Source organism: Eufriesea mexicana, unplaced genomic scaffold, assembly GCF_001483705.2.
Source record: "Eufriesea mexicana isolate 0111107269 unplaced genomic scaffold, ASM148370v2 scaffold5017, whole genome shotgun sequence".
Taxonomy (NCBI): Eukaryota; Metazoa; Arthropoda; class Insecta; order Hymenoptera; family Apidae; genus Eufriesea; species Eufriesea mexicana.
In genome coordinates this window covers 508,785-523,535 of record NW_016912971.1, presented here as the reverse complement: position 1 = coordinate 523,535, position 14,751 = coordinate 508,785, and the positions used below count along the sequence as shown (strand labels likewise).

Below are 14,751 nucleotides of genomic sequence, written 5' to 3'. Positions count from 1 at the left end.
TATAGTACAATAAATTTATATCTATTTTTATGTATACATGTATATAAATCTAATAAATAATAGTAATAGGTAATAATAGGTAATTAAGACAAACAAGTAATTCGAAATAAAAATACATTGCGTCTTTATGGCCAACGCATGTCTACAAATTTTCCAATATAATTAATAAGCTGATTATTTAAATTCATTTTATCATAGTAAATATATGTTTTATATATGGATAGATAAGATGAAGACCTCTAATTCATGGATTTACTTGAATGGTATGATATTTTATATTTTTCTTTGCTCTTATTTAATCTTGGCGTTTACGTTGAGACGCTGACATTTCCTATAACAAATAAAAATAACTAGTGTTAGTAAATTTACAATTAAAATATTGAACATTAATATATGTATATACTGTTTCTAATTTATACCTTTCTTGCAAGAATTATAACAAGGTAGCGGAAAATTCCAATGAAATCCAGGAATAAATTTAGAGAGTGTAGAATGAAATCTTTGTTACCCATATAGTATTTCTCAATCATATATTGTGTATCATAAATAACAAAACCACACATTAAGAACAGTCCAATATATAAATGAGTTTGATAGATGAAGGACCAATGTAGGAATAGACTGATAAATGAAAACACAACCATAATATTTAGCAAGCTAATTAAGGTACCACCAAGATACAACCAACGTCCTCTCTCAGCCAGAAGAGAAGAAATACTAAATGATACAAACACAATAGTTGTTCCTGTAAAGATAAAATATATTATATTATTAGAACAATATCAAAATATTATAATATGATACCACAATGTGTAATAATAACTGACGTATTTTAATCTATTATTACTTTTCATATTCAAAGAATAAATTTAAATTATTATATTTTACCTAATAGTGCAGATACTACAATACTAGGATTAATATTTATGACCAATTGAAGTAAAGGACCCAAACCAAGCCCAGAAAGGAATGAAAATCCCAAAAGATAGCTAAGTCGTAACTTCTGATTTTTTCCATTGTCTGGTGTAACAGTTAAAGCAAAAAGTAGACCCAATGTACCAAGGGTTGTTAATAAATTAGCTCGTAAAAGATTTGTGAACATATGAACGTAAACTCCTGCAGCAGCTGATAATGTTGACATGGAGAGACATCCGTAGACATTTTTCAAGTGTTGCCTAACAGGAGGTTCCCTATAATCAAACATCTTTATCATTTTCTATATATGTAAAAATGTAATAGTTATCAGTATATTTAGTTATATTTATATTAAAAGTTGAAATGTAAGAAAAATATTAAAGAAAATACATAAGACTGATAAATACTTGTAAAAAAAAACTACAATTACAATTTTATAAAGTTATCACGTTCGATGTACTCGTAACACGTCATACATACTATGTTCGCGAATAAAAAGTTTCAGTACATGAAATATTCAATTTAACGAAGTTCTAGAATGTACATATAAGCTTGAAGGTCATATAATGTATTAAAAACGTAGATAAGAAAAAATGCAAATCATGATAAATAATTTTATTTAAAGCTGCGTAAAAAGAAAGATTTTTACAAAACGAAACGTTTCTTTGGCGACTTCAGAGTTACATCATCATAAAATAGTATGTTTCGAAAATTAGGATATAAATATAATAAAAAATTCCCGAAAATTGGCATATATTAAAGTAAAAACGACACATTTATATTTATCGATAAAAATGTCACTTTAATAAAAAAATTTATATTATTAATCCGATAAAAAAAAGTACTTACAATCTCTTAGTGAAAGAGTTCACAAATGTGTTTAGCAATACTGCCATAATTTCGTTGCTTTACAAATTACACCGTAATTGACACAATTCGTCAAGCACTGTTGTTTTCAACTGATGTTCTTGTGCAAACCAAGAATAATCATGAACTCTTGAAGTAGTTTCCTGTCCGTGGACACGTCAGTGATATTTCTGTGCGTAAATTCGTCGACGCTTCCGATTGGTCGACGCGCCTCTTGAAATTTTACGAAACGTCAGCTTTCACCTGACAATGATAGAAAATGAATTATTCTACGAAATAAACAAGGAACGAAGAAAACTTTGATCATAGTATTAGTGTCATCTTTATTTCTTGCTTCAACAACGTCCATTTATACCCACAATATATTAATTTTTTTTTTTTAAGTTAGTAAAATAGCTAAGTTTAATCAAATAAATTTATATTTTTACATTGAATTAAAATATATTATTTATTTTCGCTTTTTATTTAACTTTAAAACATGTATCGTATAATACAATTAAAAGAAATTATAATTTCTTTTGTCAGCCATATCGTATTAAAACTAATGTATAAGAAAAATTCTAATTTTGTATAATTTGAAAACATGAAAGAAATGTTAACAAATCAAACTAGTTCAGGATATAGTAATTCTTTCGTCAATAATAATAATGAAGATACTAATAGTAATAATATTACCGATAATAATACAAGGAGATACGCTGTGCTCAGTACAGACTGGATATCTGTAATTGGAGAAGAATTGGGGATGCATCCCTTGCCAGATTCTTTATTAAAAGGACTTGCAGAGGATGCCTCGTATCGACTTAGAGAAGTTTTGCATGTATATATAATTATTATATTTACTTTTAAGATACAAGTGTAACATTACAATGATACAAACTGAACTTAATTTCTAGAAATGTGTAACAAGATTAAAACATAGCAAAAGGAAACGTTTAACATCTACAGATGTAAATGCCGTAATTACCAATTTATGTGATGCAGATCCTATATTAGGTGCATCAGAATCTATGCCGGAATATCATACAGAAGCAAAAGTTTTTGTTCCTAGTGAACATATTGTTAATTTGGTACAAAAGATAAATGACCCATTTAACATATCACAGAGTAATATCCCCTTTATTCAAGGTATTACTTTCATTACTCAGATTAATTTCATTGCATATTAATATTATTTGTAATTTATCAGTAACATATTTGATCTTTTATAGAATCAGAGATATGCGATGTGAGACTTACAGAAGCACGAAATAATTATGCAAAACGCGCATTGAAAACATTATTTAATGGATCTCAGAAAACATTTCAAGTACGGTAAATTTAATTTATGTGATATTTCATATAAATATTACAGTGTATATAATTTATAGGTTTTAATTAATGATTGTGCCACTAATGCCCATCTGAGTGGAGAAGGTGTAATAGATAAATTAATGTCTATTGCCAGATCTGTGGTAATTTCAAATAATATACAATATACAAGAGTATCCACAAGAACATGTCAGCTTATTATTGCAATTGCAAGTAACAGTGAAGCTGTTTATCCTTATCACCTAACTTCGGTAATAATAAGCAATAAAATTATATAAAAATCATATCTAATATAATAGTGAAACTAATGTCTTCAGACTTTTAATGTTTTTTTTATTATAGGTTGATAAATTAACTGAATTGCTATTGGAATTACTTTTAGGACAGAGTTTTATAAATCCAAATCTTGAAGTATTATTTAAAGAATGTGCATTAAAGCTGATGCTTCGATGGCCATCCATTGCTGACAAGTAAACATTTCTTCATGCTTTTAAATCCTAATTAATAATGATTGACTTATTTTAAAATTAATCTTTATCATTGAAAGATATATTCCTATATTGGAAAACGTGCTTTTAAAAGAAGAAAAAGCAAATATAGATGGTGATAAGAAAACCTTAATGGCTATGGAACTATTAGCTAGTGTTCAGCCTTTAATTCTCTTTCAACAAGAGTTAGAGTCTCCACTTTCGGTGCATTCTTTTTTAAAATTTGCACTACCTGGTTCTTTTTTGTGGCAAAAAATAGCTGTGAGTTAACTTTAATATATATTTTTCCCATATCTTTTTTTTTTCTATTATAATGTGCATTTTAATTGCAGCTTATTATTTGTGCTCTTATAAAATCACAAGCTCATACTTTAGATATTGAAAGTTTTATGGAATTCTATGGAGATTCTTTATTACCATACTTACCACTTCGTTATAAAAGCACAGTAAATGTGTACAAAAAACCTACTCCTCTTCCTATCACTATTAAAAGTAAAATAAAGTATGTTAACGTTAGACCAGTAATAAGCAACCGGCTATTATGGGATCGGCAGACAGCTTTTCCCGATTCTACATTGCGAGGTCCACGACGGGAAATAAGGTATAATGATAATATTACATTTATCAAGTAAAGAAAAGTGACATCAATTTACACACGTCTAATTTTTTTATATTGTAATACAATTTTAGATTTGCATTCGCTGGTGGACGACCGGTACCTCCAAGTAATTTAAGACGTGTTAGTTTAAGAGCAAATTATCAAATTTTAAGAAGCGAACTCCAGGCTACACTTGCTCTTGTAGCATCACGGAGACTATTAGTTCTTAAAGATAAAAAAAAAATGCCTTTTGATACTTACAATCTATTATATGGTTGTTTATAATTTAAATAACAATTCAGTGTACAGTTAGCTTTTATTACAAGCGAAATTATTTTTTAAGAGGAATTCATTTTATTTCAAAATAAATATGTAGTATCGCGGGATAATGAACTTGGATTTGGCTCGAGCGTATTATCTGGAGTGCGTGCGAAAGGATGAATGATCGTGCGTTAGGATCGTGTGGACAGGATGTTTATGAATATATCGGTTGCAAGTGAAGAGTGTGTCTCTAGGAATGGATCTAAGTGTTTGAACTACGTGACCCGTTAAGGGCAAGGCTGTAAGGAGTGCGTGAGAAAAGCGTGATTGGGAAAGAAAGCATGGGTATGAAAGAGGATAGAGGGTATGGTTTTAAATAAGGGTACATGGGCGTGAAGTGGACAGTTATGTTGGGACAGTTCTTGTGTAGAGTTTTTAGGAAGAGTGATCAGAAGAGAGTTGTATTTTAGTTGCAACGAGTCGAGTTGTAATTGTGTTGTTAAGTTGTAGTTGTAGTTGATCTATCTATATTCGTAGGCTTGATCGTCACCACATATTATATTATTATTTTATTACTAATAAATAGTTAGTATTATTTAAACCACCACCCATATCTCTACAAATATAATTTATTTTAACATTTTCCCGTTAAAGCGAGAAAACATTGCACTTGTATCGTAAAGCATGTACATAAAGTTTTAGGCTTATTATTTTTTACTCTACTTATAATAGTACATCCTCAAAACAATGTTTTCTATATATTGCTAAAAGGTATAACAAAATATATTTATTGAACTAATAGTAAGAAAAAGACTGAAATAATGACTGACCTTTTTGAAAAGATCAATTCTTATTCTGTTAAAGACACTAATCCTTGTGATAATTTGTTATGTGGTAATACATACGAATTAATTAAACATGTTGCCCGAGTATGCATCCTTACCGGTATCTGAAATAAATATTTTTAACATCAGTATTAGTGTTTAATATTCTTGCGTTTTTGAAATACATACTGCAGCAAGCCGTCGTCGACTTAAAATTCTGTTTTTATAAAAAAATAAACAAGAACTTATTTGAATGGTACTATCTCTTTCCTGAAAAAAATAGTTTTTTAGAATATTAAAATTATTCTCTAACATAAAATAAAAATACATACTGTCTCATAATGTACAGAACATTTTCTTATATTGCTGTTTTTTGCAGAGTCTGTATTAATCAGAAAAATGTCTGATGCTAAATGTTGCTTCAATAAGTTATTGTCATTATTATTATAATTGTAGTTCATTATATCATTATACACATAAAAGTTTTTACCGTATTTAACATTAAAAAGGTAACCAGGGCTTATAATTTTCATAAATTTTGTAGTATTATTTTTAAAGCAATTTTTCGAATTATTAAGATCATCAATTTTTTTGAAAACATATAGTTCTTTTGTCGAGACATTATTACTTTCTGGACAAATTTCATTCAGATTTTCATTTTTACTAATACTGTTGTCATCTTTTTCTTTTTCTATTACGAAATTTAAGTAGCTCATGTTATCAATATTTTTTGGAGGGGTTGGATTAGCGATAAATACATCATCATCATCCGATGTATTTGATTTTTTTAATTCACGACCGGGTACAATTTTAACAGGTGTAACATTTTCATTCGTTTTATATATATTTTCTACTTGATAGTTAGTTGTCAAGCACTTTGAGATAGTCGGTATTTTTTTACGTCCTGTGAAAAGAATATTATAGAAAAAAAAAAAAAACATTATGTGAAATGTTATGCTTACTATGGCTTATCCAAAATGTTTGTATTTTATTAGCACATTTTCTGCGATAATTCCTTCTGTAAGATTCTAGTTTAAGAAAAATTGATCCTGTTAAAAAGATCAATTGATTTCCAAAATGAACTAAGGTATGCAATTCTCTTTTAGGTATAATTGATTCCAAAATCAATTTGCATTTATTGGGATTTATCGTTTCTGTTAAGTAATATTTCCATTTTTATAATTAAATAAATAAGTAAACAAATATCTACGTGACTTACCTGTAGGTTTGTTGGCATAGCGATAGTAAAAATCTCGATAACACAAACGAATGGGATATTTACATTTAGCTAAAGGTAGGGCATCAAAAATACCAATACATGCTAGTTGTTTTTGAAAATCTTTTCGATCCCATTCATCATTTATCAATTGATTAAATCTTCTAAAAAAAGTTAATTGTTAAATATAAAAAATTGTAATAAAACATGATTATAAAAATATGTATACTACCTTGGCTTAACACATCGCACATAATGCAAGTCACATTTGCTGAGTTCTTTAATAAGTGTATCCATATTATATTTTAATTTGGCTAACATAGTTTTTTTTTTAGTAGATGTCTTTACAATATGTAAATATTGTTCTTCCTCAATATTAATCAAGAAACGAAGGAATTTATTTTTACTTGCACTGAAAATTAAAGATATTTCTTTTGGAACCTATAAAAAAGAATGTATTGTTATTACAACCATGTTTATTCTTAATTGGCAAATATATTTCATACCTTATCTGTATTTTTAGATATTAAATCTTCAATAGAATATGCAACAGGGCCAGAATAATGTTCTATAATGAAATTTCCTTCTTTTTCTCTTAAAAATTTTTGCTGTTCATTATGTAGATTTTTACATGTCAACTGAATTATTGTTAATGTATCAATTGCTACAGGTGACTGACAAGCCTGTAATATGAAAATGGTAACGTCACTGTAATAATAAGTTCTATGTATAATTAAATATAAATTTTTTTATGTACATCATTTAAAGTCAAAAATAAATTCTCTTCAATAACATTTAGACGCTCTTTGTATAAATTGATAGTATGCAAAGGACTACAATTTTCAATAAAACCTTCTTCCTGCAAATTGTTACGATTATTTTCCATATAAGTTTCTATGAAATATTGTTGCATTTTCTCATTAGCATAATTTACGCAAAGCTGCTCTATACCATTCTTATCAAAAGATTCAAAACCAAAGATATCCAGTATACCTAAGGAGAATGCATATATAATTTAATAAATTTTTAATGCAAAATTTAATTTTATAACATACCGAGCCATTGTGAATATTGTTGTTTTAGAGACAAAGTACTATTTGCATGATTTAAAATCCAATGAAAAAGAAGCTCGTACATATGTCTAATTATACTATATAATCTATTGCGACATGCATCAACGGTAATAAGATGTCGATGATAAGAAGTATGTTTCCGCCAAGTACTTTGTGGATTTATAAGAATTGTAGTAAGCAATTCCATTATGGTATCTTCAGTTAAAGAACTAAGAGTACAAGTACTGTTTAAAGCTTCCTTGGATTCTACAAACAAGGCTGCATAAAATTCAAAATTCTTGAACTGGATATTTAAAATAATTAGTATAACATACTATTATTATTAAGATCAATTGCACATGTTTCACCACTTTTTATAAATTTAATATTTCCCATATGAATCAGTAAGGCAAGAACTTGAAAAATATGTTTTTTTTGATCTGGTTTAAAGTCCAATATATCCAATGCCTTTAGAGTATCTTGAAAACTTTGCTCAAAATATTTTTTTTTATTATAATCTATAATACTTAATATATCATAATGTTTATCTTTAGATAGATTTAAAGTTTCAAGTTCTATATCTGACATTCCAAATATCATCTGAAATATAGTCTTTAAAATATATTATGTTTTATAGACATTTTTAATTACACAAGAATAAGTAATGAAAGGTATAAATCAAACCTGATAAAAAATTTGAAAATTGCTTGAACCTTTTGTCACTCTGCTTCTTTCCAAAAGGAATGAATTAATAGTTGCACCAGAAATAATACCACTTTTGTAATGAAGCTTTACAAGTTGGCCATGCCTTGAACTTACTTCATTTTTTTCAGTACATGCAGTTGTAAAAGCAGATATCAAGCGACAAGCATCTGTAATTCTTAGCATAATATTGTATGTACAATCCCTTTGACAGAGTTGCACTGACTTTTTGTTAATGTTACTAAAAAATTCTAGGCATTTGCAAGCATTAAACGTTTTTCCTGTGCCAGTTTCTCCACTTATAACAATTACCTGAATTTATAATATATTGACAAGCTTACAAAGAAAATTAATTTATAATTCTTTTATTGACTTTCCTACCTGAGAATTTTGTCCAAGTTCTTTAATAAGATTGTAATGTGCCTTAGCAGCAATAGTAAATATATGAGGACTTGCTTCATAAATAGTATCCGACACATTAACATATTTATCAACTTCTGAAGAATTATATAAATGGGATGTTGACACTTCATTGTTAGGATTTAATGTTAAGAGTAGTGAACCAACCCACGTATAAATTTGACCATGTTGTAATCTTTCCAAAAGGAAATCTATAACTAAGAAAACATAAAATAATTTTTATTATATTATTATTTGATATTTAAAAGTAATTGGAACTTATATAAAAATAACAAATTTATACATACTAATATTTTCATTTTCTGGTAAAGCACTTAAATCGTTTATCAAGTCCCATCCAATTAGTGAGATTGGTTGCTGTAATATATAGATATTTTATAAGAATTTATAACATAGATAATATTTTAATTAATAGCAAACCTCTACCGATGTAGGCATAGCGTTTCGTGTTGCACAACTGTCATTGACAATAAGAGTAAACGAATTGATGTCAGAAACGAATATTTACATGCTGAAGGTCAAAAAAATTTACGTATATCGGTTTCTGCCCGCATTTTTCAAAGCTATAAATTCTATGTTGATAACTGTGTCAATAACGTGACTTGTATTACAAAAATAATGAAATTAGATGTATCAAATGTTTTCTATTGATTGTTATAAACAAATGAATTCATATGAATCTCTTTATTCAAATACGTTAAAAAATTATGTTACATTCTTTTTTCAATGCAATTCGAAAATCATTTATCTTTCAAAGAGACTTTATACAATTTATTTATTAAGGACACTTCTCTCCCATTGCTTGAAGAAATTTTGTGTTATCTTCAATTAGTTTTTCTAAACGTTCTTTTGTTGCTGATGTTTGCTTTTGTGTTAATTTGCGTCTCGCAGATTCAATTCCTACTCGATAACCAGTAATATTGCGGAAAACTTTTATATGTCTATCTCCAGCAACTAAGGCATATTCTCCCATAGCATCAAAAGCTAGGCACGTAATAGGTCCTAGAATATAATAATATTATATGATTACGAATATGTAAATTTACAATGCTAATATAGTAGAATAAAGAAATACCCATAAAGATATCTTCTATGGTAGTATCTAATAAACCAGTAATTGTGGAATAAAAACTTAAGGAAGATCCATGAGCTATAGCTAACACTTCAGTATTAGGGGACAGTGCAATATTAGCTGTTGCTGTATTTTCCCATGGTCCAATTTGAAGTACATGAGGATCTTCTCCTTTTTCAAATTCAACTATAAATATTCAAAATTGAAAAATGTAATAAAATATTACATAAAATTTAATAGCATAAAAAAATCATTTAATTTATATTACTTTTGGTGTCGTATAAACGATAAGTTCCATCTTTTGATACAGTAGCCATACTACTGCTATCAGCACTAAAGGTAAAATCAAGTATTCCAGATGAATGACCAGCTAGATCAAAAGCTTTTGCTACTTGCGTAAATTCTCCTGATTTACTAAATATCACTTCCCATACATTCACGTCTGGAGTAAATCCTAAATAATGTTGTTATTAAAGACATTAATAAATTATAACATATTATAAATGTTACCCGATATGCCAATGAAACGTCCACAAGGTGATATATGTGCTTGATAAGTTGATCCAAGATGCAACTCTATAGTTGCAAGAACCTGTCCTTTGAGATCCCATACTATAAGATCGTTTATTTTACTGCATGTAATGATGTATTTTCCTGTACATGCAATATCCATACCAACAACATCTTCAGTATGTCGCTAAAAAATTAATAATGAAAAACATAAAATTTGTGTATCAAGGATACTATTATAAAAGATAATATTTATATACATACCTTTGAAAATTCTAAAGCTTTTGTCGCGGAAGCTAAGGTACCATCTGGTTTCTTGGAAATTTTATATACTTCAATAGTATTTGCTACAGCTTTATGTATAAGAAAAGCTTTACCATCAGGAGACCAACGTATCAAAGTTGCATGATCAAATTCTATGTTAACACGTAGTGATCTTTTTTGTTTTACTGTCAATTCCTTTGTACACCATAACATAACAGTTCTATCTGAAAAATGAAAGTTCATAAATTTACAATTTGCTTATCTCAATACAAAACTCAGAATAATTTTTAGAAGGAAGGATTAGGCAATGAGTACATTATGTAACTATTAAAAAACGAACACGTTATTTGTAACGAAGTTCCTTTATTGAGTGAACAATTTAAGAGTTGTAAAGTTTTACAGCGATTAAAACAAGTTTGATGGATTATAATAGATTAGATATAAGTATTTCATGCTTGTAAACCAATTAAAATTTCACAATAAACCTACTTAATTCTTAAATCTTAAATACTTAAAACTAGATGTAATTATTTACGTCTTATACTCGGTGGTGGCATTAGATCAGAATCATCTTGTACAAATCGATGTTTATCAATATAATCTAAGAGTACTTTGGTAGTTATAGGTCTTAAAATAGTTTTGCATACAGAGAAAGCTGTATTAACTGAATTAGGAAATGATTTATCAGTCCTTACACGCATGAAAATCCATTGACCATCTTCATATTTACATTCTATAATTGCATTATCTAAATCCTTTATTTGTTTGGTCAATTTTATTTTGCTAAATGGTTCAGTTCTACCACCTACAAAAAGATAGCCAACTTTCGTTGGGATAAGTCCTACTCCAGATTCTACAACTATTCTCAATTTGAAATCTACAGAATTATGTGATAATGGCTTCCATTTTAACACTTCTGGTGAATATCCTGGTTTATAAGGTTCTTTCATAGGTTGAAATATCAAACCATCTGGTTCATGAGGTAGTTTTTTGGAAAATCTATCACTTAATAAATAAGCAGTTTGATTTACACTCCAGAACTGTTTTAATCGTACTGAAAAGGGTTCTGTTTCTTTTTTCAACCATCTTTTCATGAATGCCTTGGATCTGGCACCTATAACTTGCCTCTCAATAAAAAAGTAGCGGTTTGGATAGAATGGCAATTTACTGACATCTTCGCCATTATACATTACTATGTCATAAACTAAGTATCTTGCACATTCTTTACCGTTTCCCTTATCAATCACCATTTCCTAGAAAATTATTTCTATCAATAATTCAATAATTTTGAATTTTTCAAACCTTATAAGAATAATTACTTACACCATCTAATAAAGTATCTTTAAGAGTTTCATTTTCAGGATGTGGGAAAGACATTCCATTAACTTGAAACACGCTATTATCTCGATCTATAAAATGAACCTCACCATTCTCTTGAATCAGCATCATATACCTAAATAAATATTCGATATGTTGTAAAATTGCCTTTAATATATAAAGTATATTTCTATCTAACCTGGTTCCATCTGCTTTCCATGATACCATATATGGTTTATCATGTAGGAATCTGAGATTATTTTCATCCATAGAAACTGGTTGAGAACCTGGAAATCCATTTGATTGCCAAGAACAAATGTCTTGTATACGTCTTTGTATTTTACTCAACTTTTTATTTTCCAAAACAGGAACTACTCCATCTACACCAGCCATGAATACTGGATTTTTATTATTGATTTCTAATTTTCTTTTTTTGGTTGGTACATTCGTACTGGAACCTTCATCTCTATCTTCTACATCAGAATCATCATATTCTAAACACCAATCTGGTCGAGGTGGGGGATCAGGAGCAACTTCCATGTTATCATATCGTTTAAATAATTCTTGAATATAATCAGCTTTGTATATGCCTGGTGGTCTTGCAATAGCAAATTCTTTTAAGCCAGCATCAACATTAGTAGAATCAGTTTCTACTAAATAACTAATTATAAAAAAGCCAGTTCTATTGAAACCATGTGTGCAATGAACACCAATAATTTCTAATGGATGACATAATATAAACTTTTTGCAGACATGCACAAAAGTTTTTGTTTGTTCTTCAGTAGGAGTTTCACCATGACCTTTGCACTGCAACTTTAAATATTTGCAACCATATGCTTCTAAACTTTCCTTGTCATAAAATCTTGAAGTATTAGTTAGATCAATCCATAGACCTAACTTTATTTTCTGACTTTTTAATGATGCCATCATCATATCTATCGTAAAACGACATTCTTCTGGCACTTGGCTATCAAATTTGGACGATAATGGAGTCTTGAAAGCAAGAAACTTATTTCGAATCAATTTGATTGCTTTTCGTGGACAGTGAAGCCATCGGGGTGGTATCGGGTTCGAGTTTTCTTCCCAATTTGACATTTTAACTTGTCTTCTTTCAGAAGATTAATCGTCTGTAGTTTTTAGTTTGTTAATAAATGTTTATAAACGCAAAACTTTGAAAATTATTTTTTTAGTAGGACGGAAACAAAAAATACAACACTATAACCTATATTTTTCCAAGTATCTTCGTTTGTTTATTTCTTCGAATACTCAAAACATTAATTTCTCCGCATTTGTCATCGATGTTGTTAACTTCACAAAGTAGATATTTAATCAAATTAACAATAAAATAAACAAATTTTGCATTTAAATACTTTCCAAGTATCAGAACAGCTGTTACTAGCGTCGACTAATCGCCATTACGGCTTTCACAAATTTAACGTTTAGTGAACTTTTCGATAAGTCGATATACAGCATCGATATTCAACAAGATCGATTTAATCTTCAGCAATTTAAATAAAAAAATAAAAATTTGAAATTTCAACTCCTGAATCTTAACTTTATTATATAAACAATGTTTTTCTTGAATACTTTTAATTTAATTTATTATAGTAATACTTTTTTTATCGTAAAATCATAAAGAACAACATAGAAAATATTAATAAAAAAAATAGCACTTTTCATCTTTTAAAGTCAACTTGGGAAGCAATTTTAAGTACATTTGAGTTAATTTTTTCTGTTGAAATTTGTATCAATACTTAGCAAATATTATTCAAAGTTATTGAGTAAATTGTAAACATAGAAGTGAATAACAAGAAGAATTTACTAATGTTGAGAAGAAAATTATGTTTGCAGAAAAGAAATCATTTGTCCTTGATATTTCATATATCACTAACTTCATGGTTAAATAATATCTAGTGCATTACTAAACATTGAATATAAAAGCTTAGATGCTTGATATTAATTATCAACAATAAAGAATATTTAAGGTTATTGAAAAAAATCATATACCTACATATACGTAATTATCTATATATTTCATTTTTAATTTTTACAAACATGTTCACCAACCTTTTATTATATGTAGAAAGTAAATTTCAAATCTTATATAAAATTATGTCTTCAAAAAATTACTACATAAAAACAAAGTTGTAACAGGTCGTGAAATGGAATGTCATAGAATATAAACATTTGTTTCTATATGCATGTCAATTACAAATCAATACAATATAGAAGTTATTGCTTTCACGAAGAACTAAAATATAATTGCTGTAGATTGTATAAATGGAAAAGCAAAGCCCGGTCTTGAGTTTCTCGGAGAAAGCGTGACCGGGGTGAACGAGAGTAGTACATTGCAATAAAGCGCTACTCGACGTTAATATACGAGCAGCTAAATATAAATCGTTCCTTTGTGGTTCACCCACGTTATGCGTTCGATTTCGATACACGTAAATTTTTATCGATCCAATGTAACATTTCTAAACATGATGTTATGAATTACCCATGAATTTTAGAATTTTTTATTTTTAATTTAGTATATAACCTAAAAATAAATATTCACTTTCTGGAGAACTGAGTTCTTGAGATAATACTAATGAATTATGAGATAATACTTTCTATGAATCGATATGTTGATTAATAATAGCAAAAGTTCAACATGGAATAGAATTAATGATGAAATATGAACTTTTGTGACAACGACCTTAAATATTTCGATCACTGTATTCTGTTGGATGCAAACCTAGAAAAGTGACGTTGATAATAACTCATGATAATAATATTCTTCAATAACATTTCAATATTTTGTTACATTTTTCTAGTAATATGATATAGGCATTCTCATACAATATATCTATTTGTATATATTTCTAACCCGCAAATAGATAAGGAAAAAACTTGACGCATCGAACGATCAATAATATAGCAAATGAAAAATTG

At 28.3% G+C, this 14,751-nt stretch overlaps 4 protein-coding genes across 4 annotated transcripts; 1 reads left to right on the top strand and 3 right to left on the bottom strand.

The window, feature by feature from the left end:
* Positions 1 to 47: 47 nt before the first annotated feature.
* BI-1 (Bax Inhibitor-1) lies at positions 48 to 1,960 on the bottom strand. The gene is made up of 4 exons (XM_017905969.1): positions 1,765 to 1,960; positions 889 to 1,190; positions 420 to 745; positions 48 to 331 (listed from the first exon to the last, which is right to left on the bottom strand). The coding sequence occupies exons 1-4, from the start codon at positions 1,809 to 1,811 to the stop codon at positions 296 to 298; spliced, it is 711 nt and encodes a 236-aa protein (XP_017761458.1). The 5' UTR covers positions 1,812 to 1,960; the 3' UTR covers positions 48 to 295.
* Positions 1,961 to 2,336: 376 nt separating this feature from the next.
* Positions 2,337 to 4,945, top strand: LOC108551718 (uncharacterized). Its single transcript, XM_017905974.1, has 8 exons — positions 2,337 to 2,602; positions 2,679 to 2,910; positions 2,994 to 3,091; positions 3,153 to 3,344; positions 3,436 to 3,563; positions 3,641 to 3,842; positions 3,914 to 4,182; positions 4,272 to 4,945. Exons 1-8 carry the CDS (start codon positions 2,366 to 2,368, stop codon positions 4,462 to 4,464), a joined length of 1,551 nt encoding a protein of 516 aa, XP_017761463.1. The 5' UTR covers positions 2,337 to 2,365; the 3' UTR covers positions 4,465 to 4,945.
* A 345-nt stretch (positions 4,946 to 5,290) lies between these two features.
* On the bottom strand, positions 5,291 to 9,097 carry LOC108551698 (unconventional myosin-XIX). Its single transcript, XM_017905945.1, has 14 exons — positions 9,075 to 9,097; positions 8,942 to 9,011; positions 8,616 to 8,851; positions 8,217 to 8,546; positions 7,868 to 8,132; positions 7,536 to 7,799; positions 7,238 to 7,473; positions 6,987 to 7,163; positions 6,713 to 6,921; positions 6,484 to 6,641; positions 6,227 to 6,418; positions 5,597 to 6,168; positions 5,454 to 5,534; positions 5,291 to 5,389 (listed from the first exon to the last, which is right to left on the bottom strand). The coding sequence occupies exons 1-14, from the start codon at positions 9,090 to 9,092 to the stop codon at positions 5,291 to 5,293; spliced, it is 2,907 nt and encodes a 968-aa protein (XP_017761434.1). The 5' UTR covers positions 9,093 to 9,097.
* Positions 9,098 to 9,432: 335 nt separating this feature from the next.
* Positions 9,433 to 13,227, bottom strand: mRNA-cap (RNA guanylyltransferase and 5'-phosphatase mRNA capping enzyme). Its single transcript, XM_017905997.1, has 8 exons — positions 12,017 to 13,227; positions 11,824 to 11,953; positions 11,036 to 11,753; positions 10,501 to 10,724; positions 10,237 to 10,423; positions 9,995 to 10,180; positions 9,730 to 9,912; positions 9,433 to 9,656 (listed from the first exon to the last, which is right to left on the bottom strand). Exons 1-8 carry the CDS (start codon positions 12,910 to 12,912, stop codon positions 9,433 to 9,435), a joined length of 2,748 nt encoding a protein of 915 aa, XP_017761486.1. The 5' UTR covers positions 12,913 to 13,227.
* Between the last annotated feature and the right edge of the window lie 1,524 nt (positions 13,228 to 14,751).

Coding starts and splice junctions, on each gene's coding strand:
- LOC108551698 (XM_017905945.1), bottom strand. Junction 7,164..7,237: donor TATTTTTGACTTTAAATGAT/GTACATAAAAAA, acceptor TTCATATTACAG/GCTTGTCAGTCACCTGTAGC. Junction 6,419..6,483: donor CTATGCCAACAAACCTACAG/GTAAGTCACGTA, acceptor ATTACTTAACAG/AAACGATAAATCCCAATAAA.
- LOC108551718 (XM_017905974.1), top strand. CDS start 2,366: ATGAAAGAAATGTTAACAAATCAAACTAGTTCAGGATATAGTAATTCT. Junction 2,603..2,678: donor GACTTAGAGAAGTTTTGCAT/GTATATATAATT, acceptor CTTAATTTCTAG/AAATGTGTAACAAGATTAAA. Junction 3,564..3,640: donor TGGCCATCCATTGCTGACAA/GTAAACATTTCT, acceptor TATCATTGAAAG/ATATATTCCTATATTGGAAA.
- mRNA-cap (XM_017905997.1), bottom strand. CDS start 12,912: ATGTCAAATTGGGAAGAAAACTCGAACCCGATACCACCCCGATGGCTT. Junction 10,424..10,500: donor AAGCTTTAGAATTTTCAAAG/GTATGTATATAA, acceptor TTAATTTTTTAG/CGACATACTGAAGATGTTGT. Junction 9,657..9,729: donor CATAGAAGATATCTTTATGG/GTATTTCTTTAT, acceptor ATTATATTCTAG/GACCTATTACGTGCCTAGCT.
- BI-1 (XM_017905969.1), bottom strand. CDS start 1,811: ATGGCAGTATTGCTAAACACATTTGTGAACTCTTTCACTAAGAGATT. Junction 1,191..1,764: donor AACTCTTTCACTAAGAGATT/GTAAGTACTTTT, acceptor GTTTGATTATAG/GGAACCTCCTGTTAGGCAAC. Junction 746..888: donor TGTAGTATCTGCACTATTAG/GTAAAATATAAT, acceptor TTATCTTTACAG/GAACAACTATTGTGTTTGTA.